General features: G+C 37.9%; 1 protein-coding gene across 11 annotated transcripts in view; it reads right to left on the bottom strand.

The window, feature by feature from the left end:
* Nucleotides 1–25,377, bottom strand: part of PEX5L (peroxisomal biogenesis factor 5 like) — a 109,612-nt gene that overhangs the window by 10,506 nt on the left and 73,729 nt on the right. For 8 of the 11 annotated variants that reach the window (XM_021293103.2, XM_065072932.1, XM_065072934.1 and 5 more), the window contains 8 exons: nt 18,855–18,966; nt 16,813–17,022; nt 15,558–15,684; nt 14,340–14,436; nt 9,261–9,356; nt 2,789–2,905; nt 1,727–1,870; nt 808–878 (listed from right to left, as the gene is read on the bottom strand). In XM_021293103.2, coding sequence (XP_021148778.1) covers nt 808–878; nt 1,727–1,870; nt 2,789–2,905; nt 9,261–9,356; nt 14,340–14,436; nt 15,558–15,684; nt 16,813–17,022; nt 18,855–18,966 — 974 coding nt within the window. The remainder of the gene's footprint in view (nt 1–807; nt 879–1,726; nt 1,871–2,788; nt 2,906–9,260; nt 9,357–14,339; nt 14,437–15,557; nt 15,685–16,812; nt 17,023–18,854; nt 18,967–25,377) is intronic. The other 3 variants (XM_065072935.1, XM_065072936.1, XM_065072937.1) reach the window with 1 other exon arrangement.

Here is a 25,377-nt window from a genome sequence, read left to right as displayed (position 1 = left end):
ATCTTCTCAGTCATCCTGAATTCTTAGTTTTTCTTCAGTAAAGCTGGAGCCTATCGAGTAGCCTTTCTACAGTTATATGCCATTAACTGAAACCAGAATCTAGTCTATTTGGTGAATATCACTGTTGCTTGTTTCAAAACTGTGGGGATGAGCAAGCTCCCTAAATCAGGCAACCCCTTGGATTTCTCTCCAGGTAAGCTAATAAGTGACATGTAAATTAGTTAGAGTATCCTCCAGTGAAATGACTGCATAGTTAACATTACAAATGCAATTGAAAGTGGAGACGGTACTTGCTTCAAATGGAAACATGAAAACCCACTACAGAAAGATAGTATTAATGCTGATATTTTGGAACTGATGTTTTACATACAATCATACTGGGATCTTCGCATCCCTATCAACCTAGAAATGTTGTCAGTTTAGTATTCAGCAGATGAAGGGAACTCATTACAATTAAGAAAACCTCTTAATTAAACGACAAACTACAGAAAGTATGCCAAGTGGCTAGAATATCAAAAAGGCACTTTATTTGCATTATGCCTAATTCATGTTTATCTGGCCATGTAACTTTTCTTTTGTGCAACTACTTGGTTTACTAGATTAAATATTGCACTTATTTAATAATTCAGAAATATTAACCACTAGTCATGCCTCTGAAATCACTGGGAAGATTTCTATATCTATGCTAATGCTTCATTTAGTTAAATAGATGCTTCATGCTACAAGATAAATATGACGTTAAATATACCTAGGCTTCCATTAGCTAATACTCATCATACCCCTTAATTAGCAATTATCTTCATCTACCTTTGGAGGGCGACAATGGCTGCCTGCTCATTTTCATTCTCTGCCTGTGTTATGCCAAGGAACTGCCAGGCCTGTAAAAATAATGATTATTGTGTTATTTTGTTATATAGTAAGCAGTTACAACTGATATCACTGTAAGCAGCGGGATAAATAAAAATAGCAGATCTGTCCAGCACTGACTACAGGTTTTTCTACGGTGTGCATACCAACACTACAAATCAATGTGGTTTTGAATATCTGTGGGTCTGATAATACTTATAATCAATTAATGCAAAGGTATTCTGTGAGTGTGTGATCACATGATGATTTCTTAAATATGAATTACTGTACATTTTAAATCTTACTAGAATTTTATGGATAACAGTGAAGAACAATTTTAAAGTTGTAGAAGGTAAAGGGATCCTACAGGGTCTGGGAATTCTCTCTGCTTTTCAAAACACTGCTGCCTAATTTAATGTAGCAACACATTCAAAAAAACATAGATACTTACACTGTAAATATTTTTCATGTTTCACAGAAAACAGACTTCAAATATATACTCACTGAAAACATTAATATTCCAGAAATTGATATAACTTCTAAAAAATTGTCATCGTTCTTGTTAAATCAAAAATGTTCACATTTTCAATAGCAGTTTTAAAAGATTGTTTGAAAACTTCAAGAAAAGGAGGAAACATTTGAAATATTGTCTCTTTCAAATGCTTTTAAATGACAGCTTGGAAATGCTATCATTTCAAAAATAGATTCTCATCTTATGAAAAGCTCACCTTTATTTATTTCAAGTCACGCACTATTCCAAAATGACCACTAAGGTTCAGTCTGTTTCAGTCAGTCATGACTAGCAAAGGTAATCATTCCATCACCGCACGCTAAAGGGAGTCCCTTTTCCTTTATCAGTAAAAGGCACGTGAGCACGTACCTCTGCATCATTGGGTTCTTGCAGAATAGCAGCCTCCAGGTATAAGATTGTAACTGGCAGGTCACCTTCTTTCATTTTTTTCAGTCCTTCCTCAAAAGCACCAGGCCAGTCTTTGAAGGGATTCTCAGTATGGAAATAATAACCCTGGAGAAGGAACAATGGACCTGTGATGAAGCATTGTAGCAAGGAACGGCAACTCAATAAAATGGAATGACTCACTATTTTCCAACTGGATGTAAACATCCTTTCTGCTATGAAAACACTGTGAGCTCCTCCGTGAAATTTCAATGACAAAAAGTGTAAAAAGTCAGCATTGCCAGACAGTTAGGTTTCTGCTCTTTATTTTTACTTTAGCTCTGAAGATATACTTCCCAGTACTTGTGTTGGGCTCTCGTGCTCCCATCAAAGGTAATGGCAACAACTCACACTGACTGCAATAACAGCAGAACTGAACCTGGCGTGAGCCCAGCGCATCCGATGTAATGGTACAGAGCACACATCAAGTGGTTGACCCCCTGCAGTGCCTGTAACCTGGTGTCTGTGCAGTTAATACCCTGAAATCTTCAATTAACCTTCGAGGGAGAACAGTGTTGCAAGCGCCTCGGGTTATTTCAGAATTTCTTTAAATTCTGCCTTTTTCTCTCTTGCCAGTGCAATTTAAAGGGTACATGCTAATATCAGCTACATAATATAAATCAAATTAAAACCTACAAGGGAGGGAATGAAGAAGAGAGACAGAATCTCCATCATTTCTATCCTCAACAGTGTTTGAATGTGCAAGCCCAGATTTTCTTATTTGGTGCTCTTCCTTAAGTGTCCATAATCCAGCAGTTTGTTTCATGATCCTTTCAGCTGAATTCAGGCAGTCTGCAAGTCTAAATGTGTTCTCACTATGGTAAGGTCTTTTAAATCTACCTCACTCACAGGCACTTAAAGAGGAAGAACTCTTTGGGGTGAAATTATTTACTGTGTCCAGTTTTCTTGGGTTCCCTTGAACAGCTGAGGCTCATATCTCATCTCTTCACAGGAAGAACGTTCTGTGTTAAAAAAACTTGGTGTTACCTTCTCAATGGTTGAGATGGTGACTTGCCCTGGTGCTTCCTGGTTCTCTGAAATCCAGTTTCTGCGAGCCATTTCTTCCCATTCTGCTTGCATTTTATCCCAAAACTCTGTGTCTGACTAGAAGAAAAAAGAGGAAAAAAGGGAAGAAAATGAGCAACAAAACTTTAAACTGGTAAGCTTTTAATTTCTTTCTGGTAATTTTTGGCTGAGCAGTATTAATTCTCTTAATAATCATACTGACTGAAATACTACAGCACAAATTTGGAATTATATATAATTAAATTTAATCTCTTATATTGGAATGCATTTTGTCAACAGAAAACTCTCTATCTCAGAGGCAGCATATGTTTTATTTGAAGCAGGATTTGCAGCAGCTTACACTGCATCTTATTGATGTTAACAACAAATTGTTACATAAAATTTGAAGGAAATAAATGCTGCTGTTCCCTGACCAAAAAAAAAAGAAAAAAAGAAAAAAAGTCAACCAGGCATAGATGCTAAAGAATAACAATAGATAAAACTGTGTAAAAGGGAACAAGCATCCCCCTTTGGTAGTTTCAGCATCATTTTCAATTATGTAAAAGAGTAAGAGCAAAACTTAGAGGGTGTTTACACAAGACAGTTAATACAAATGGGGCTTTTGATATAGTGGAGAAATCCTAATATTGCATGGTGTATGGTACTGGTGGGAGTAATCGATAAGAGGTTATAAAATTGTACAGTAAGATTAATATTCAGCTCAAAGTCAAGACAGAAAAATGCATATGCAAGAGAAACAGAAATGATGAAAACAGAATGAGATTTAGGATGTGTAACAACCATAACGAGGGAACCACTGTGGCTACTAGAAAATGATGCCAAAAACCAGAAATAGAATTGGGGAAAAAAAGAGGGGAGAATCCAAGTTAAGGTGCTATTTTTTCAGCCTCCACACATTACTCATAAACCCTGAAAAGCAGTTCTATAGAAGAACATATGCTCAGCACTATGAGCCTTTGCAAAGTTTTCCAGTTCCTACAAGGTCATGGCCATAACTTCAGTGAACTGACACTACTGAGAGCACAGTCTCTCACCTTATTTATGTCAAAGACGACAGTACAGATAATTCTACTGAGGTTTAGACAGAACTATTTGAGCGTGAGGTGCTAACTCAAATTATTTGAAGGTATTATAAACTGGCCCAGACAGTTTTGTCTCAGTCTTCATTACAAGACTGACCGCTTTGCTACTGCTCCACAGCCAGGCATGATGTGCAAAAATAGAGCTTAGTTAGTCTGGGATTGCCTGGCCTGCTACAACCCTCCTCAGGCACTGGAAGAAAGACAAACACAGACTGTGAACATCTAGAGTGAGTCAGCAGGGAGAACCTTTGAGATGAGGTGGGAAGGGTTAGGAGGACCTGCACTGGCTAAGTAGGTGTGGTTGCTGTAAGTCGCGAGGCTCTTCACAACTCGCAAGGTGCATTCCCTGTCCAGAAATCTAACAGGAATTTCCCTTTCGCTCTTATCCAGCACCTTCTTCCAGGAGACTCAGAATTGTCTGAATTATGCAATTATTTGATCTGTGAAGGTACCTGCTATATCCCTCTGTGGACTAGGAAACAAACGTCAATCATTCTTTCAACTCTTTGTAATAGAAGCGAACAGAACATGACAACTCTTACACAACAATTTCTGAGGTTTCAAAATTTGCTTTCATTCCAAATTTGATGGAAATACCATATTTTAGATACTTGTAAGATTGTGCTGAAGTGTCCACTTAGGGTTTGAAAAGGCTGGGATAATGAATCAGATCGCTCTTTCTTTTATCAGCCAAGACCAGAGGCACCTGAATTCCTTAAAGTATCCCATTCAACAGATGCCTCTATCAGCTATTTTGCATTCAGAGCAAACCTCCACTGCACTGAAGAAAAAAATTACTTGACCATGTTTTTACTAGCACTAATTTTTAGATTCAGGGTGAGGTAAAAAGAGTGGAAATTTCCATTTCCTACAGATTAATAAAACTACTGAAAAGTAATTAGTAATGTCTTTTTAAACAGATCAGCTTAAAGAAGTAATCATATATAGATACATACGTATATATGAGTTTATATTAGAATAGTTTCTTGTATTTTTCCCACAAAAGTCCGTCATGAATCAATGATTTGGAAACACATCAAATAACATTTCTGTGGGTTGTGAGCAAGCATAGAAGTGGGTTTAGGTCTTAAGTTCAAATTCTGCTGCTCAATTACGTATTTAAAATTCACATAGAAGTTCACCCTGTGCATACTCCACTCAGCAAGCTGGTGAATTACTATGCATTCAAGTAGCCATGCTTCATGTCTATCTATAGGGTGTCAAAGGCAGAGGAAAGACGTCACGGGGAGAAGACCTGTTTTGCTATAACATCTCTCAACTCATCATTTGCTACTTGGACACGAGCCAGGACCCAACTGTTCTTTTGAACTAGAAGCAAAGATTTGCTTGTTTGGGACAAATGGGTTTAAGTCCCAGCTACAGCTTTCTAAGCGCGACCAGCACGTGGGGTTTCTGAAGCTGGTACGGCAGAGTCGCACTGAGCAACTGGATCATGCACAAGTACAGCACCTGATAAAATGCTGTAATATTGCTGTGACAAATAAAAATGTCAATGGCAGAGTAGCTTAATGTCCTTGAGGAAGAGACCTACAAATATTAAATAGTCTTGGTTAAAGGCCTAGGTCTGTTTCAGCTGTTGTTAGTAGCAATTTTATCACTGACTTTAGTGGCAGGAGGGTTAAATTAACATTGAGTGCTTTTGAAAATCTGGCTCTGGCTCAAGACTCCTACATCTAATTTTAACTGTATTTGCTATGTGACTGGTGCCAATTACTTACTTTCAATGTTTTTGCTGCCTTAATGCTGGCGAATTACTTTTGATGTACCAGAAGTTTTCAGACCAGTTGAACACATTTAACATGTTGTCAGATCATCTGCAGCAGTTAAGTGGAATGACAACCAGGAAAAATGTTTATACCATCTTGCTACTTCCAAGCAGAATATTCTGCATTTTGTCAAAGAGGCTATTTTTTACTCTTAGTATTTAAAAATATGCTGAAGCAGTTAAACAAATGGGAAGCAAAATTAATTCCAGGCTCTTTACTTCATACGATACAGTGGAGGGGTTTGGAGGATGGGGTATATTTTCTGAATATTGCTGGCTAATTTCTAAACTTACCTATTTTCCTAACTTTAACTGTAGAATTTTGCTTGTCCTGCACTGCCAAAAATTAATTTGTAGTGCTCCTTCTTGACCAATGCATAAGAAAGAAACATTCTGTGATGCTTCTTTCTTTGAATTACTGCGTCAACATACTCCTCAATGTGGAAGACACAGTAAGTTAAACTTATGTGCTAAATAACATATGATTTCTTTAGCTGATACGTTCTCAAAACAAAGTATGCCTTTTTAGTAAAGTCTAGAGGAAAAAAAAAATATATTTCAAGGCAAAGATTTCCATTGTGATGTGAGAGAGGACCAAATAAAATGCATCAGAATTCATCCTAGATCCCAATTTAAAATGTGGTTTAGGCAGTCTCAGCACATCCAAAAGGGATGTTGAAATAGTGAGACGGGAAAACCATGGGTACAGAAAGGATTCTAACTGGTATTCGTGGGTACTATAAAACTGATTATTCTAGACTATGTTTTCCTAGGTTAGAATAAATCATTCCCATCTTCTTCCCACTATTGTCACATAATTTAGCTGTCATATGTTATGATGCTTCATAACAGTATATCATACGGCAGACAGCTCATGTGACATGGTATAAATAAAATGCTGAGAAGGACAGCTCAAAATTTCTTTTCCATCTGCAGTTTAATCTCTACATCAGGGAACCATGGAATAAGAAAATACCAAAACTGCTTTTTTTTTTCCATCTCTGAGACTTTTCTCAGTTGGAAGTTTTTGCACTTTCTTGGTTTTGTTTTTATTTATTCCAGCTTATTACCAATAGGATAGTGTGTGATAGAACAATTGTTTTAACAGAATATAGGTACAGGATGGATCTGAATCCCCATGCTGGCATTTTTTAAAAAGTCAAAACTACCAATTTTTGGTAAAACACAGCTAATTATTAGAAAGATTACGTTAAAGCATATTTGTACAGCACTTGGAAATCATGAAGGCCTTAGGGTATTCGTGCTTCCCTCACATGCAGAGCAAATGGATGAAGCAAAACTCACATCCAGTTTCCAGAATGTCAGATGAAAGTAGCCAAGTCTGCAAGCACCCAACCACTGCAAGTGAATCTGGACCCTCTCTAGTAAAAAAGTTAATTTACTTACCTCTTTATTCTTAAAGGATTCCCCAATGGCATAGACATCTTTAAACCTTCTTAAGAAAGAATTACCTCACAGATCTTCATTAATCTTAAATTTGACATCTTAAAACCATTCCCAAAGCTCTAAAGTGAATACTGGGTAGAGGATAAAATTTGGTGTCTTCATCTACTGAATTGTTAATTAATTCCTTTCAAACTAGGCCACAAAGGACCTGAGATTTTCTTCCTTTTCCTGATCAGTTTTCTGGCTAATCTTACCACTTGGAGCTGTCCCAGTTGAAGAATATTACAGAAACATCCAAAGCCTAAAAGGTGAAATTTTGAACTGTATCTATTCTGTGCTTATAGAAAGCACTAATCTTTCTGAGATGGGCTGCAATTTATTTCAATCACTCTAGCTTTCTTACCACTTCATTTTAACTAGGATGAAAATTCATCTCTTTTCATATGCAAATGATAACTGCTCTATAAGGTCTTGAAGAATCCTTTCCCTTACATTTTAACTACCTGGTTCAAGTTTCTATTTAAAGCAGAACGAATAACTTGAGACTGCCAGCTACACAGTTATAGAAACATTTAATTAGATTCTTTTTAATACTTGTTTTTTGAGACTATAGTAAGGCATTTTAACAACGTATCTTTTTTTTTTTTTTCCTCTAGAATGACCTTTAATGTGCAGGAGGTTTTTTTTCAATATATTCTCCTCCTTGCTTTACTCTGTAATGTAATTCAATAATGTCTTGTAATCTGTTGTTGGCCTCAACTCATTTTTCTTTTGGCTGAATGTCTGGGAACATCAGATTCCCTGTGTTGCGATCACAGAATACAGCGCATGTCCCACCTGAAGGATCACTCTGCAGTGCAATTAGGAACATCTAGAGCACTTTAAGCAGTGGTAATTTCAAAGCAAGTCCCTCCTGTCCTGCCAGAGGCAAACGTGTATGATGTGTGACAGCAAAACCCCTATTGTGCGTTACAAGCAGTTGTTCGCAAATAATCTATTTGATCAGGAGAACACAATGCCCTCAGAAAATACAAGAAAGATGCATTCAGTTTATAGTTTATAAACTTACTGGTTGTGTCCATTTTAGCCTTGTATGTTGAGACAGGATTTTTTTTCTGTCCGATAAGATCGTTAGAAACCATGGGAGAAACCATGCAGTCTTACCTTAGCATATCATGAAAAAACCTACAAATCAAATTAATTTCTTAAATGAGAAATTCTGTTTCTAGCTAGAAGCCAACGTATGATTTAGGCCTGGTTTTGTTTGTAATTAGCCAATATCAGCCCAGAATTGTTCAACTTCCAACACTGAAATTACAATGCTATAAAACTCAAGTTAAAGGAGTATTAAAACACAGGCACTAAAATTTAAATTTAACCCCAAATATCCCTAAGGTGTTCTAGATGTTTGGAGACTAATGAGACTGCAGTTCATGCTAAAAATAATAATTTTTGAGGAATCAGTTTCACAGCCTAATCCTTTCTACCCTAACAACTCCTTTCAGTTCAGGCTGAACTTTTGTCCTCGGTGGGATGCATTCGTCTGGGCTCTTTGTGGCGATGGAATTTTGAATGGTTACCGACTGAATCCCTGAGAAGATACGATGCTCAAGACTGATGCTTGTATCTAATTTTTTATTGAATTCTGTTAAAAAACTGTATGCCATCATTTTTCTAGACAGGATCAGGATTTCAGTTGGGATAGTGGTATAGGACAACACTCAAGAAGCATTTTTCATGTTGGAGAAGTAGTAGTTAGTGAAGAAATCAGAAGTGCAATAGGAGAACTATCCAAATACCTGCACCTTTCACTGCACACATATTCAGTTGCTGGGGAAAAATGTTTCACTCTTATACTTTAAGCTTAAGAGTACTTGGATTTATGGGGAATCTTTCTTGACCCACTTGCTATAGCAATAAAAGTTGAGCTTGAAGAGTTGGTTCTGTCTAATCTTCATTTATAGCTAAGGTTATTATTATTTTTTTTTTTTTTTTTTTTAAGAGAGAAACTGCTATTTTAAATGAGTAACTCCAGGAAATGTATATTTTCTCTGCCTTAAATATTCCAGTTTGCAATTTCTCCTATACTTGTGCTGCAAGATGAATAAGAAATCCTTAGAACATTAGCTGAAAATGAAAACAGTAAATGAAGTAATACCTCAACAGCTGCCTTTGCTCTTTCAAATTCCTCCTCCAAGGAGTGATTTCTGGAGAGAAGAGGCCCTCCCCAACGCTGCTCCTTAGTTGATCGTGCCTAAAAAATAAAAGAATAAATCAGAGAGGGATGATATACTCTCTGCCACATTTCTGAGTCACTTCCTTAATTGCCTAGAGCCCCAAATGGCCTTTTTCTTGGGCAAAACTAGTTGTGTCCCTGCATGAATTCCTCTGAATTCTCTTACACGATTGCAGAGATCAATCCTCATGGGAAGTAGAGTAATTTATCTTTTCCAGACCATTCTTTTCAGTCAAAGCGTGTGAAAGATAAAGAGGTATCTAAGACAAGACAATGTAAGAGTTGGGCTACAAAGGGAAGAGCTGACAGTTTGTATAAGACTTTTACCTTCCTTGTTCCTTCTCGTGTGTGACTGTGGCAGTTCATCCCACTCATGTGCTCCAGGAAGAAAGCATCTCATTTTCCCTGTACATTTTGTGTTTTTTTCAGGTTCTGTTTTGGGATCACACTGGAGAGCCAGGTGTGCTATGGATTTTATTGGAAGGACAAATGTTTTTTACAAGCAGCAGCTCTCCTGTGCCCTACCATCAGGCAACCCCTTTGGAAGTACGTAACAAGTTTCTCCCTGATCTTTTATTAAAAACATATATTTTTTGCACAAAAGGCACAGTACAAAACCAAGCAATACTCAATGATGGCACAGAAAAGCACAAAGTGGTCTAATATTGCTAAACAAGAGCTCTGCCTGCTAATCCCTTCCCTCATGTTTGTCAGAATCTAAACTCATTAGCCATTTGCCTGGCCATGGTCCCAATTGCGTTAATTTATATTAATACATTCCTGGGTGTTCATATAAGTAATGTGCAATGCACAGTCCAACATGTATGTCCATGTGTGTGCACACAGGTTTTTTTTTTACCTAGAAAGATGGCATTTTTATGTCAATCCAGCCCTAAAATTTCTGGTTTGTTCCTCAGTCTTTGGTCCCTCAGGTAGATACTGATCAGTGAAATGTATATGGGGTCGATGATATACATGCAGTTAGAAAAGAACAATACAGCACAATTCCTGTGAGAAGCGCGTGATGGGGGGACACTCTGTGCATTATTCTGTGTTGGCTTCTGGACTTTGCTGCGTCAGGACACAGGGTGTGAGGGAAGGACTACACGGAGGAGCTGTCCGTTCTGTTTTCACATCTACTACCTCAGATCTACGTTGTTTGGAAAATACATTTTTCTTTGATGAGGCCAAGAAGACGTTTCAGTTTGTCATTGAAAACATAACAAACCCAATCCAATACACAAACCGGTTATTTTCCTGATTAAGGGAGTGTAGGCAGAAGAGAGAACTGGTTCAAATCACCCCATTGCCTATATATCACATGACGGTGTCTGTCGCTCAGCATCTGCAGGATGAGACTGACATTCTGCAGAGAATAAATTGAGGTTGTCTGGAATATGTCTTTGAGGAAGGTGCTTGGATTTAATTTAAAGCTATCAAGAGACCTTAATCATATAACTTTGTTTGCAAATTTGTTTAATTGCCCTCCTTGTTTCCCTTTATTAATTTTAATTTCAGTTTCCGACTATCAGTTCTTATTCTTTTTCCATTACTTTAATGCAGTTTTTTAGTACTCCTTATTTTCTCTATGGAAAGATAATGATGACTTTAATCAGGTTTTAATTATCTTTTAAATGATATAAAGAGATTGAGATCTTAAATTACCTCATTATGAGGCATTTTATTCAGATTTCAACCTGGTTTGTGTCTCTTTTACTCTCCCTCTTTATGTTTTTATAGCTTTATTTTCTTTATAGACATACAGACAACCGAACTCTATATTCCAGTACGTGTTGCTGTTTTTCTGTACAGAAACCAGGTGATCTCCTGTCTCCCACTAGTTATGTCTGATTCCACATGCTCTTCTTGCCACAGCGCTGCACAGGGAGCACTCGTGTTGACATCCTCGTACACTCAGAGCCAAAGATGCCTTTCAAATTGCATCATGGTGTAAGTAGAGTCTGCATTCTTCTTCTGAAATGTATGATTTTTGAAACAACTGTATTGGAATATGCATTTATACAGACATCTTTGTCACCAGCTCATTTTTATGAAGCTTTTATTCCATTCTTTTTCATTCCACTGTGCCACCACATACAGATTTTGTCAGGAATGGCTTGCATATTTATCTTCAGATCAATAATACTGAAGAGTATGGTTTCTCTTCGGCATCACAAAAGAACGCCCATACAATTACAGCTCCTAGTAAATAACTACTGAACTTGAGAACTTAAGTTAGCCAGTTTTAATCTGTTTAAGAGCTGCTCTATTCACATTGTATGATCCTAATTTTAAAAATCAAAATATGGTATGTTAATTCAAACATCTTGAAGAATATCACACAGCCACCTGTAATCTGACTGAAGAATCAAATACTGTAAATGGTGATGTTGAGGCTGAGTAGCGCTGCAGAAGGGGAGCGTGAGCTTGTTGGGGCATTAGAGTGGCGAGCGGGAACAGGACAAGCATAGAAGCCTCTTCCTTTGCCACATGTCAGAGTACACATGGTGTTCCCACACAATCCCCACAGAAATATACCTTCTCCTCTATTAAATGCCCACCTGCCCTCAACCCCAACCACTGTAGGATATCTCAGTACTAATAAAAGTGAAGCAACGAACTTTCCAGAATGGCAGATAAAAGAAAGAACAAAGATACTTTGGGTCAATGCAGCTTAAGAGTTAATAATATGCAATATATGATGTGAGTAGAATACTGAGAAGCAAGACTGCCACATCCGATCATAGCCACCTTGTTATTGTCCATTCCAGCCTTCAAACACATTTATTCCTTATTAGTTCAAAGCTTGCCTTTGTGCTTTTGTATTGGCAGAAATGCTGGTAAACACAGGACTTTGTTAAGACGACTGCGTAATTTTAATGAAAATATGACCTAGTTACTTAGTATTTCACTTTGGTGGACTAAATCTAACATGTCAAAATGACTGATGATTGTCTGAGAAATTGCTGATGGAAAACTGCAGCAAGTTTGACAAGATTAAATCTTTAGGGTATGGCAGAATCTGTTGCATATGCAAAGGTTACTCTTAAATAAGACAGGCAAGATCTATAGAGGACAAAATATGAAAAACATATGCTTTGATAAAAGCTCTAATGTGATTTCTTTTACGAGCAGATTAAGTACTCGGTCAAGACAGATGAGCCTGTTTGTTGGGACCTGATGACTTTGACAATCCAAGTATAAACAGGATGAATGAAGCGGGCAGTGAATGAAAATACTATATTTCTAAGGAAATTACCTAGAATAAGAACATAATCTCACTTCAGGTCAGTTCTCTGCACCACTAAGTACCAGTTTAACAACACTTCCTAGCTTGAATGGATCAGAAGTTTGAAAAAAAGCAGTTTATGATAAAAACAAACAAAAACCCCAAACAACCAAACCAAACATGGAATAGAACAGAACAGAGAAGAATTCCATACTCAGCTTCTTTTTCAAGTTGGGTGATACAACTTTGCATTTTAAAATTTTGAAATATCAGTCATTTTACGGAACAGTATGGAGCCTCAACTGACTGTACGTACAATGAATTAAAAATGCAGATTTTTGCTTCTGCAGTTGTTCTAGTGGAAGATGAACAGGAAATAGACCATATAAAGTAGAGATGTTATATGCTAAATTTGTAACTGCTTTTACAAAAACCACATCGCTTAAATTCCGTGACTGTTTACATGATTTACGCACATGTCGGCTGAGCACAACCTTGCTGGCATTTAGATTTATTAGGCTGCAGAACAGCCAACCTCCTGGAAAGGGGTTAGAGGTACTTAAACTGGACAAAGCACGTGCAAACACACGGTCTATATCAAGTGGATGATATTATGCAATAGATCTTTTCCATTACTAAGATGTAGAAATCTATGGTACAGAAAGGAAAGATATTCTGCACTACAACTAGTGTTAGGCTTTCCAAAGGGAAAAAAAAATCCTCTTTGCAATGTAGATGTGGCAGGGAAATAAAGGAGACTTTTTTTCTGACCAAAAAACAAGAATGGATCCCAATAAGTGGGTTCTGTTTCTACTTTCTGAAAAAAAAAAATGCACGGTCTCAGGAAAGACAGTTGGAATTTTAGTGTCTCATCTTTCCATTTTCAAATGAGGCTATTATTTTCCATTAATTTCCAGATTTTCCATCTGACAGAAAGGTTTTGAAGTCCAGGCAGAAAAATAGCTGTGGAAGAGCAGAAAATTATTTTCAACTAAAAGTTAATCCACCAAACAACTCTGTCTTTCTCCTGCCTGCAGCACTGGCTCATCTTGAAATTTTTCAGATAAAAAATAAGAAGCAGGAAAGAAGGTGTGTAAGCAACCTCATCTGTGTGAATGCTTATATAAATGCATGTTTGCACATATATATGCATACACGCTTGTCTAAAGCCATCCAACTCTAAATAGTAATTTCTATAAGATCCTGTCCATTATACAATATGACAGTGGAACTGGGCCAATCTACAGACTTTCAGCCCAGATCTCTCCCAGAGCTCCTTTTCCATCAGGAAAAAGTCCTTTGACCACACTGTGGCTCTCCCACCTGTGGAGGTAAACTGCTAATGAACGTTGGTCTAATGAATCCTTCCTGTATTCCTGAGCCATCTCCTAGTTTCGGGGACTCTGGGTTGACCAAGAGCCCTTGAGAATAGATAAATTACAGGGAAATGGAATCATAGAAGTTTGAATTTCAGAACTGGAGGAAGGGAAAAAATGTGATGTTGTAAATTTTAGTTTGACGCTTTTCTCTCTGTACAGGAAGGTCACAGTTCACGGCAGTATTAAGCTCTGAATGTTTGAGATGCTGAAATAGTTCAGTTAGTTTCATAACATACTAATTTGGAAGCTGTCTGAAGATTGGGCTGTATGAGTCTTTTAATGGATGATCTTGAAAATATTGCTTAAAAAGTTCTTCCAGAATGTGAACCATTAGCCAGTGGGCCAATTCCTATTTGTCTTTTTATTGTTAATAAATCTACCGAATCCTCTTACCTGTATTGCGGGTGCAAGTTCTAATTCTGATGTCGAATCAGAGTCCAAGGCACTCTTGACATTAGTCAGCTCAGACTGTGATCTGTTTTCTGTGGACCTAGAAATAATGCATTTGTATTCTCATCACTGCACACTAAGACATGCTGCCTTGTCTTTCAGCTTCATTAGCACATACTGATTCATCAGGTTATTTGTTTTAACCACATTGTTTGTCTTGCAGTTATCAAACATGCTTGGGCCCTTCTCAGTGTTCCAACTCTTACACTTTTCAGTTGCACAGAGACAGGGAAGAGTCAGGCCTGATTCATCAGTAGAGCCCTGGGTGTATATTGGCATGAAACTATTACAGTATAAAGGAATGAAGACTTTGCCTTTACCACTGGGCTTCTATTTCATAGCCAGGCAAAACGAGCTCAGGCAATGACACAAGACTGTACCTGCAGTCAGTGTCTAAGAATCAACCAGCATGTTACAGGACTTCACCTTGGCATGTGTGCATTTTTGTGCCACGATATCCTAATATTGTTTCTTCCTAGAAAGTGAAGTCCTGTAGACCAAAATCGAGGTAACAGAGCAAAACTTGTGAAAAGCTCTGAGTGAATGAAACACTCAGATAAACGGCAGGTTAAGCTACAGGATAAGCATCATTTGGTCAGAAAACTGCTTCCAGTATATGAAAATGCTAATTATGGTCATGCATAACGTAGTGAATGAATGTTGCTTACAAATCAGGAAGGCAGGAGAATTAATCTACGTGAACTGTTCCCAAAGGAAAAGTCCAATTCTTCCGCGTTTATGTTCCCTGCAATTTCAGTTGAGCTGCATGAAAGAGGTAGTGCTTGGCTTGGGTATTTTTTCTTGCCTCTTCCAGTTATACACAGAAGTCATCCAATGACTGTCAAATCTCTGCCAAGTATCCTTTTTTACTCATGTTACTCCCGTGTTTGTAATTGGTTTTGGATCACTATGTATCTCTGTAGAATTCTCACCACCATTTATTCAGTAATTGCACCTCCTACTTTTCACAACATTAAAAATTGCTGGCAAAGTGCCATTTTATAGTGCACTAGCTTATGATACATTGTCCAAAACGTCTGCTTGAACACATTTAATGTACTCATAACAGATTTAATAATATGACTTGTCATCAAGGGAGCTTTCTGTGAATTAAGAGAGCTGGACTGAAAGTATTTTTAAGAGGAAAGCAAAAAGTTGTACCATAAAAGTTCTTTTGATGGAGCTCTAGATGATGATGATGTTCGCTCCGTAGAAGGGTGGACCTTGCTACTCCTATCTCCATGAAAACTGACGTCATCCCATTTCTCTAGCTGTGTGTGAATATCAACTGAAAAATAAGAAAAGGAAATATGAATCTTCTAAAGAAAGTACTGCAGAAAACTATCTCTCTTTTGTTAAATATAGGTTATAGAGAAAATGGTGCCATCAGACACTGTATGTTAGTTAAGGTCCAAAATATAGAAATGTTGTGCTCCTTTTTAGTTGATATTCTGTGAAAATATTTGGGAATTCATAACATTTTTCTAAGTCTATTAGCATTCATGGTCAGAATGTCAGTGGAACTCAGGACTTAAAATCTGTGTTTGTATGTAATTTAGACCTGTTGATAAAATTATATTAAGTATTTAATAGTTTTGAATATCTTTAATTTCCTAATTGTAGTCAAATCATAAAAATACAACTTCTTTTAGTGACTACCATTTAAAAATGCCTGCATAGGCAACTGAATAATATATTCAGTCATATGTTGGACTTGCTTTGCAAAAATCAAAAGTTCATCTCCTGTTTGAAGATAAAGTTCTCGAAAAGAATTTCTGTGCTGATGAATGGAAATCTTGCTACCTTGGTATAAATTACATTTACCTTGCAAATTTCTCAGTTGTGGTGCAAGTAATTTAGTTTGGATGGAACTAAATTAAATTCACCTTTTCTAAAGCTCATCTATAGATCACGCTTGGCAGGATATTGAGTTGTGTTTAGGATTTTTGTCAGTCTGTATAAATATGGCTCTTTTGTCAAGAATGGATTTTTTTTTTTCTCTTGTATGCATAGATAAAGCAATATTTACAAATATAATGTGTATTTCTGACATCTGCAGTTCTGAAAAGGACATCCAGTATGGGTTGCCTCTGATTTGTGTCTTTTACCAATTTCTCATGATACCCCTACAGATTTTTCTATCATTTTACTGACCCTAACTAAATTATTTTTTAAGAATCTTTCCAAAACTTTAGTTGCCCATTTAATGACAACTTAATAGTTGTAATGGCAAAGGCAAGAGTGTTTACAGTGACAAGTATTTCAGGTAGTTTATAATGTGGAGCAAAGGTTACACCCCCTGCAGAAGTGTGGTGCAACACAAATCCTGGTGTTGCTCATTACTTTGTGATAGTAGCAAGGAGAAACTTGTGCTAAGCAAGGGTCTGTAGCACTGCTGAAACAGCTACACTCTTACCTAAATCTAGTGAAGACTTGTCTGAAACTCTGACAGTCTGGACCTTCTGCTCAGTATCCACACTGATAAGGTCAGAATTGTCTGTCTTCTTTCTGTGGGTTGAAGCTTTTAAGCCTTCACTTCTTGATGGATTCTCTGATTTCTTTGCTTTGTTTTGGTTTTGTAAGACAGGTTCACTGAGATCCAAGAGATCCAGACCTGTTGATAATACTTAGAGACAAAATGTTAGAATTCAATGTAGTTTTAATTCAAATAGCTCTCTTTTAAAAATGTATTTTATTTGGAAAAAAAATTACTAGTGTGTTTGCATTTGACTAGAGTGGATGTATATTTTCTGGCTAAAGATGATGACCAGCCTATTCAAATATGACTATGGATTTCAGGTGCTTAACTGGATGCAGTTTAGAAAAGCCTGATTTGTATAAAAGGCTTTTCCTCTGAAAAGGACTAAGGCTGTGGCCTTACTCCACAGTTTTTCTTATGTTGTGATGGTTGCCTATATAATCGAGATGTGTCATAAGATTAAACCAAATATAATCTAAAAGCAAGTCCTGGTACCAGCTGCTTAGGGCACTGCTGTTGTGCCATTATGGAAAAAGCTGAAGAGTGGACAGCTTCTTGGTTGGACCTCTCAGGTCATAAAGGAATAATGGTATGTTTAGTAATCATTTTTACTCTTCTTGTTTTTTGTGTTCTGGGGTATAAATACTGAATATAATTATAAATTCTACTGCTATTTCTATTAAGGACTACCTCAGTATAAAAGGCATGTTCAGTTGGAGTTCTTCATTTGGAAGTTGCTTAAAGAGTAACATTTCAAATTCTTTAGTGCATAAAAGATAGAAAAACTCACTCTTTATCATCTTTTTACAGGGCAGGTGCTTTTGACAGAACAATATGTATTATCTCTTGCAGTGCCTTATCTGTGTTCTTGGTAAAACACTGAATTTCATCAGTCTTCATAGAATAAGATTTATTTTGTTATTAAATAAATCTAATTAACCCTTCCAATCTCATAGATATTCAAGGCAGATATAGGATCTACAGATACTTACTTTTTTACAATGAACACAACTCTTAAACAACCTGAAATGTTTCTATTCATCCCTGTAATATCTTCAGCCATATACAAAAGGAAAAAATATTATTTACAATCGTTATTTAATTCAGTGTTCCAGTTTTTGCTATTAGAAGCTGCATATTGCTTTAGACACATATTAGTTACATATGAAGATGGTCACCCAGCTGTCAATTATTCAACTTAATAATTTGCATGTACATAGATTTCAGTTAAATCCCTTCTAACAAGCCAAGTCATTTTATGAGGCAGCAATAGAAGCTGGTAGTGCTGCACTGATTTTAGTGCATCTCAGCTGATCTGCTCAACCGCTTTGATCACCTATGCACAAATACTCAATAGGAAGAGGCCAGTTTCTAAAAACGCTTCCAAAGGACAATATACTCCAAACATGATTGAGTATAATTCAAAAGGCTCTCAGGATTCACTCTCACTTTTCATTACCTGCTCTACTATTTTACTGCAACACAAAGGAGCTCAGGAATGTGTTATATACTTTCACTAATAAAGTGTCCAAACTCAGCCTGGACGAACTGTTTGATATCTCCTCCCTTTTCTCCAGCATCCATACAAGTTGTTACTAAAGAAGCCTTTCTAGAGTAAGGAATGGGTTTGGTTAAAACCAGACTAATTGTGGCTTACTCGTAAATTGAAATGTTGCAAAAGCAAAGATTGAGAATTGGTCAAATGATAAGTACTTCCTGCTGAACTAAAACAAGTTCCCTTTAATTCAACCCCGGATATCTGCTAGAATACATGTGATTTGCATCACATCAGATTTGCCCTCAAATGTACTGGATAAAGTTTTTTCTACTAATAGATCAGGCAATTATAACTTAATACCAGCTTGTAATTTTGCACAAATAGTAAAAAATCAAGAAATCACTTGACAAAAATGTACTGAAACTAAGATAACACTAAAATTATCTCTCTGTAGTGAGGGATAGTAAAGAATCTTGTTTACCTGCAGTATTTGATGTTACAGGCCTTGCAACAGCTTCTGGTTTAGTTTCGCAGAGAAAGTCATCAATGGAGGGGCTCAGAAGGGGTCTGCTTTCTTGTTGCTCATTCACCAGCTAGCAATGAAACAACCCAGGGTCACAGAGTGTTGTTGGGATGCAGAATTTAAAGAAATAAAACATTCTTGCAATATCATGTGCTTTATTTTTGGTTGTGAGAGAGTAAGATATTGCAATTAGAAGATGCACATATAGCTCTGGGCATAAAATTAAAAAATTAGCCACTCTTTTGGGGCAAAATTATATTCCAGTTCTATAAATTGCACAAAAATAAAGCAGCAAGGTGATTTTTCCATAGCAATTATTGCATAATATTGCTTACAGGGCTAAAGTATACAGGGCCTAGTGTAACTCCTTTCAAATCAATGGGTGAATTTGGCTTTCTCTATCACCAGGAGACTAAGCAGGGCTTATTTAGTATTCGAAAGTGGTCCATTTTTCACCAGTAACGTGCCTCCCCACAGAACGTGCACGTTACCATTTCATCTATCAAATATGGATTAGCCCATTAAACAATAACCTGCCGAGACAGAAAACACTTCTCTGCAACACAAAGACGTATGAATGGCGGTGGAGGGATCCTGGTGAATGTATGAGCTTCCTGCCTGGGTTCTGACTCTGTGAAGACTCATGATCCAGGTTTTATTTATGAGCAATTTTCCCTTTTTATTGGAATTGCATGAATGTATAGGTTTTTGGTTACCTAAAAGAAACTTTGTATTATAGGCTATTTCATGTATTAGGGATTAAAAAGACAAAACAGTAAAACAGTCTCATAAATAAGTCTTCTCTCTGCAATCTATCTCTGATTGGAGGGTCAAGACCTGAGCTGTGCTGGATGGTGTGGCCTGCATTTACTTTACCTTTAATAATGTATTCCTCTTTTTCTTTCACCAGGAGCTATTTCAGCTTCACTTTTGTCCCCTCTGCTCTTCTCTCCATTCTGTTCTCACTGTTTTTCCGTTGTTGAATTTTCAAATTTTAGCTTTTAAATTTAGGATGCTAACACAGATTAAAACTGGCAAAAAAGGTATTTACTCCTCCTCATTTTATATGTGCTAATTACTGGCATTTAACTACTCCAGTAGCAAGACTGCCTCTGAAGTTATTACAGCAAAACAGCTTAGATTTGCCGTTGTTCAGTACTTCATGTCTATATTACAAAGTTGCAAGAAAATACTGGAGCTATTTAAATAAAAAGTCCATTATTTTGATGGATCAAACATTTAAGCTGGCACCTAGTGCTGACTGACTGTATAATACGCGCATTTATTCATTTACCCAGGACCTCGCAGTTTTGCACCAAAATACCAATTTACATGAGTAACACGGAAGACAGATGAGTGATTGCCTGCCCAATCGTGTGCAGTAGAACATGCAAATGTGGGCACTTCATTTAGAAATCTGGCAATGATACTGTCCCAGCCTGTAATTCAGCATATGCTAAACTCAGAATGCAGGTGCACCTTACAGGTGACTTAATCATGTGGGTTTTTAAGTCTCCAAATTGATTGTCCAGGTTGCTGTCTCATTCAATGCACAGAAGTTCCTTGCTTAATTTCATAAATCTCAACACTTGACTGGAAATTGCATTTATACCATCTGCACACCTTTGATTGCCATTAAAGGTGCCTCCAGGTCTGTATTTTTGCCTAATATTGATATTCAAGACTTAAGAGGACCTTATTTTGCTATTTATTATTTGGTGTCAGTCCTTACTCATTTCTGTTGGTGAAAAAATGAAGGTGGATGCCTAGTTATTTCTTGTGCAAATTACTTTAATTATTTTTAAAGTTTCTTTGTGATCAAATCCAGACATCAGCAAAAATTCTTGAATGCATTTTTCTTTTTGCATTTACACATCCCATCCTAGGAACTAGCATCACTAACAGCTGCTGCACTTCTGCAACAAGTTGCATATTTGGGTGAACATAGCATTCAGCAGAAAGATTGGGAAAGCCTCTGGATCAGCTGGATGATCAGTGATCTATTCTGTGATATACTAACAGCACAAAGGAAAGTCCTGCACCATTTGCAGGCGGACATGAGGGAGGAAAGGAGAGGTTCTATAGCAATCACTGTAAAAGTAAAATCTTCATAGAAAATATTTTGTTTCTGTATCTATAAGAGTGTATCAATAGTGTACATTATTTCATAAGATTTGTATGATTTGAAGTTTCCCCTTACATTCCGTGGAAATGTTCTTTAATAGGTGGGAGAAGGAGGGAATGAAGAAGGGTTATGAGAACCCAGGCAGCCAAAATCACTCACTGGAGACAGTGAAGAATATAAAATCTGAAGACCAACTGAAAGGCAATTTATTGTCTGAAGCTGTTCCAGGGGTATGGGGATAAACTCTGGGAAGAGCAGCAATAATGCTGAGAATCAGAATTGTGGAGAGGAGGGAAACCAGAATCAACAATGATGTGAATTTCTCAAGGGTTCAAGTGAAGTATGAAGTAGCAGATGTCTGGTAAATATTTTTTTTCTTTTCAAAGCTGGTTATCACATCCCTAGAAATTTCTTTATTATGTTGTTTATATAAAGAAGACCTGCTCAACAACAGGCTTTCATTAGTTTGTACCGGCAGGTTATTGTTCAAAGTCCCTTGATAAAATTCTACCATTAAAATGAAAGAAGATTGGTGGTAGCAGCCACTTCATCAATTTTGCCGGCAAACACCAAAATTTAATTTTGTTGTGTCTTCTTTCTGCTGCATTTGCAGCAAGTTCAATTAGAAGACAAATAGATTCCTCTTCTCTCCCTTACTTTGTGAACATATACACTAAATTCATCAGAGATTGGCCACCCAAATGATCAGAGGAATAAAGAATGCATTTGACAGGGAGACTAAAAGAGTTTGATTTGCTTATGCAAACAAAATGAAGATTGAGTAGGAATATAATTATTCTTCATGTTTACATAAAGGAAGAGCAGTTAGATGACTTTGGAGGAGGAAAGTTATTTCAGCTGTTGAGAAAGGGTTGCACCACAACAAAGAGATCTAAACTGCACATGAATAAATCTGGTCTGAGAATTAAAAGAATCTTTCTAGCTATCACAGCAGTGAATTGTATGAGCACTGTGGGGTTTTTTTTGTTTTGCTCTGTTTTGTTCGTTTGTGGTTGGTTTTTGTTTTTACAGCAGGGGGACAAAACGACTATTTTAAATGGCTTTTGAGAAGCTTTTTACATGTCTGTTTATGATGTGATTGCTTTTGTGAAGTGGACTGTGGCCCAGAGCATCCCTCCCAGTGCTGTGTCCTAAGCTCCCATGACTAATGACTGGAAGCTGTAGGAGTGTCTTGTTAAAATGATTATTCCTACAAAAGAATAATCTGCTTTCAACTGAAATATCTGGATCAAAACAGATAACAAATAGTTGATAAAGTCTACTAATTATCAAAAAATACAAACTACATATATATAGCAGTAGAACATAAAGGAAAAAATATGTTTTTGTCATGAAGCAGATATTTCATGATGAATCAAACCTCAATGCTAAAGAGTGCCATGAGCTGATATTTTTGCTGTAGGTGAGCGGGCAGTGGGGTAGTGTGTGTCATGGCTGTGTATGCAATGCCACTCGGTAAATCCTCGGTCTCACACTTGGAATTTCATTTTGCTGCCTCATATGTTGTACCAAATTTATCCCTAGTTTAACTCTGCTCAAGTTATTAGAGTTATATCAGGCATGAATTTGGAGTAGTGCTATAAAACATTCATGAGATGAAAACTATTATCTATATTAAAGTAATAATTTATGGTTCTCAAGCACTTTTCAGGGTGAATATCACAGAATGCTTTAAAACATTCATGAATCAAGCCTGGCACCACCGCAGAGCTGAGAACTATTATCTCTACGTTGCAGAGGAGAGCAGCAAAGTGAAATTAAGCAAGTTGCCCAGCATCACCCAGCGCTGGAGCAGGAGCCAGGCGGCTGGCGCTGCTGCTATTGACATGTGCGGTGTTTGTACACACGCCAAGCGATACAGACTCAGCCTGTGAAAACTCTTCATTTCTGAGTACTAATTTAGCCAGTGAATGTCATAAATCCTCATAATGGCTCCAATAACTTATGTTTTGTTTATAAAATCAATTTTAATCAAAGAAAAAACCCACGCACTCCTTTAACTGAAGGATATCTAAAATCTGCGGAGGGTGATACTCCCTAATTCTAATACATCTGAAGAGACCCATCCGTAGTATAAAATACTCCTAAATTCAAATAAACTAATTTTCCGTGACTGACTTCTGCTATTGGACAGCACCACAGAAAAAGCTGGGGGGCGTGTTGTGGTTTTGTTTGTTTGTTTTGTTGTTGTTTGTTTGTATTTTGTGGTTTTCTTTTTCCCCTCACCCCAATACTGCTATTGTTTTTTTTGTTGTTCCAAACACCATATATGTGTTTTTTTGTGGAGGCTTTGGGAGAGATACTGGGAGAGTCAAAAGTATCACCTGATGTTTGATACGAGCCCCGCTACTTAAATATAAAATCAAAGTGAGGATCATTTAGTAGAGAAGTGAGACGAGGTGCAGAGGCCGGGTCAGACAGCGGCCATTGTGCTGGGGCCATGTCTGCCATGCTTCCCCTCAGCACAGGCTGGGCAGTCCTACAGCTTAGGGTGCTGATGGAAATCACCTGCTCTCCATTTTCTGCACCCCAGCTGTCTGCATTTATTTAGCTGATGTACTATATCACTTGCAGCTGCCTTTGCTGCTGAATTTTAGTTTGGTTTGGCCGGTGGTCTCTGTGCTGCAAACAGGAGGAGGTGGCAGCTTATGGCAGTTCTTTCTCTGGGAGCTCCTCAGGCCTGAAGGGTAGGTGGGGGACCAATTAATTGTGCTGGAGCTAAAAAAAAATCAAACCCTGAATGGGCCTGGACATGGATGTGCTGGGGTAGGAGGGGAGATGTTGCTGTGGAAGAGGCTCCGTGCTGGCCCCCTGAAAGGGAGTGGCAGCCATGAGAGGGCCCCTAGATTATATCCAGCTTTGTGTCAGGTTCCCTCAGTCACCCGCCCAGCATCTCTTCCCCTGCCCTGCAGTCACCCCTAAACTCTCCCAAGCCTTATTTTCTCTCCTTGTTCTCCTAGGGTTGTCCTGCCTGGTAAAATACCTTTCTGGAGCCGTGGCCCCACGGAATCTCTTCAAGGGGGGCACTGCTCTGGGAAGCCTGCATGGGGCACCCAGCTGCTGCCATGGTGGCAGCTCTGCCACCCTGTAAAAACAAGTTTTCTGCTCATTCTCAGGGCATTTGGTTCATAGTTTTAATACAGGTGCCTCTTACAATGCCGATGTTGCTGGTGGTGTGTTTTACTGTGCCAGAGACAATGTGAGATTATGTCTGCATACAACAACTGCTGTGGCTTTGGTGTCAGTTTGCTCCTAGTCTACATCTTATGTTGTAGTAAGAAAGTTATGGAACACCTAGGGAGTAGCTGTTGTTTTGTGTGTTGGCTGGTTTGGTTTTGTTTGTGTTTTTTAAAAAAATAAATAAAGAGGGATGGGCAGTTGACAGGGCTCTGTTGTGAAAAGTTTCCCCAGAGCAGCTTAGTTTGGCCTCAAGGCAGACGGAGCTGCAGCACACCTGGTGCTCAGGGGAACAGCTGAGAGCACCTGTGTCTTACCCAGTGTCGCAATTGCAGCTGACTTTGTTCATCTGCCTTGTCTGCTTTCTCTTCTCAGAGTGCTGGGCTCACACTGTGGGAGTGCTGGAGTCCACCGAGGCCGTCAGTAAGGTATAGTCCTGACATCAGATTGTATATGCTGTCTTACTACATTTCTGATGTTGATCTGTTTGCAATGCACAATGCATGTTCATTTGCCTTTTTTTTTAATAATGTTAGTAGGCCATAACATAATGCTAGTCTTTAAGATAAACTATTTGGAATCTAAATTGGGGGATTCCAGTCAGGCATAGGCAGCTAATTAGCGCCTATGTTTTGAGCACATAGTGAACTAGTTCTCTTAAATTAAGTGCTGAAATTCCTTCTATGTTCAATAGGGAGAGATAAATGCCTAGAAAAGCAACTCCATAGGGAGATCTTGCCTGCCTAATTTATGCTGTCCCTCAGGAGGCTCTCAAAGGCACCTCACTTTTCCACTGGCTATATATGGAACTTATTTTAGCAGGACTGGTTCAATGAGCACCTAAAATTTAGATGTAATTAGCTACCCAAGTTAGTTGGATTGGATTCTACCCATTTGGTCACCTGAGGTTGACTGAATTACTCAAGGCGCTAATTTGGGAAGCCTCAAACTACTGATGGATAATCCCCTGTATGGTTCAGCAGGCTGGCTGCTCCTGGGCACTCATGTTTTGCTGTACTGCCTGGTCTGTGCTGGCGAGAGTGTGGTTGGGCTGCTGACTGCATCGGTGAAATGATCTGACCTAGAAGGCTCGAGGTGTGGTAATGCACATATGGTAATGAGCACAGGAGAAAGCAGGAATCTTTTAGCTCATATTTT

This window comes from Columba livia, chromosome 9 (assembly GCF_036013475.1).
Source record: "Columba livia isolate bColLiv1 breed racing homer chromosome 9, bColLiv1.pat.W.v2, whole genome shotgun sequence".
Classification (NCBI taxonomy): Eukaryota; Metazoa; Chordata; class Aves; order Columbiformes; family Columbidae; genus Columba; species Columba livia.
The sequence above is the reverse complement of the archived record's forward strand: the minus strand, read 5'-3'. Positions and strand labels throughout refer to the sequence as shown.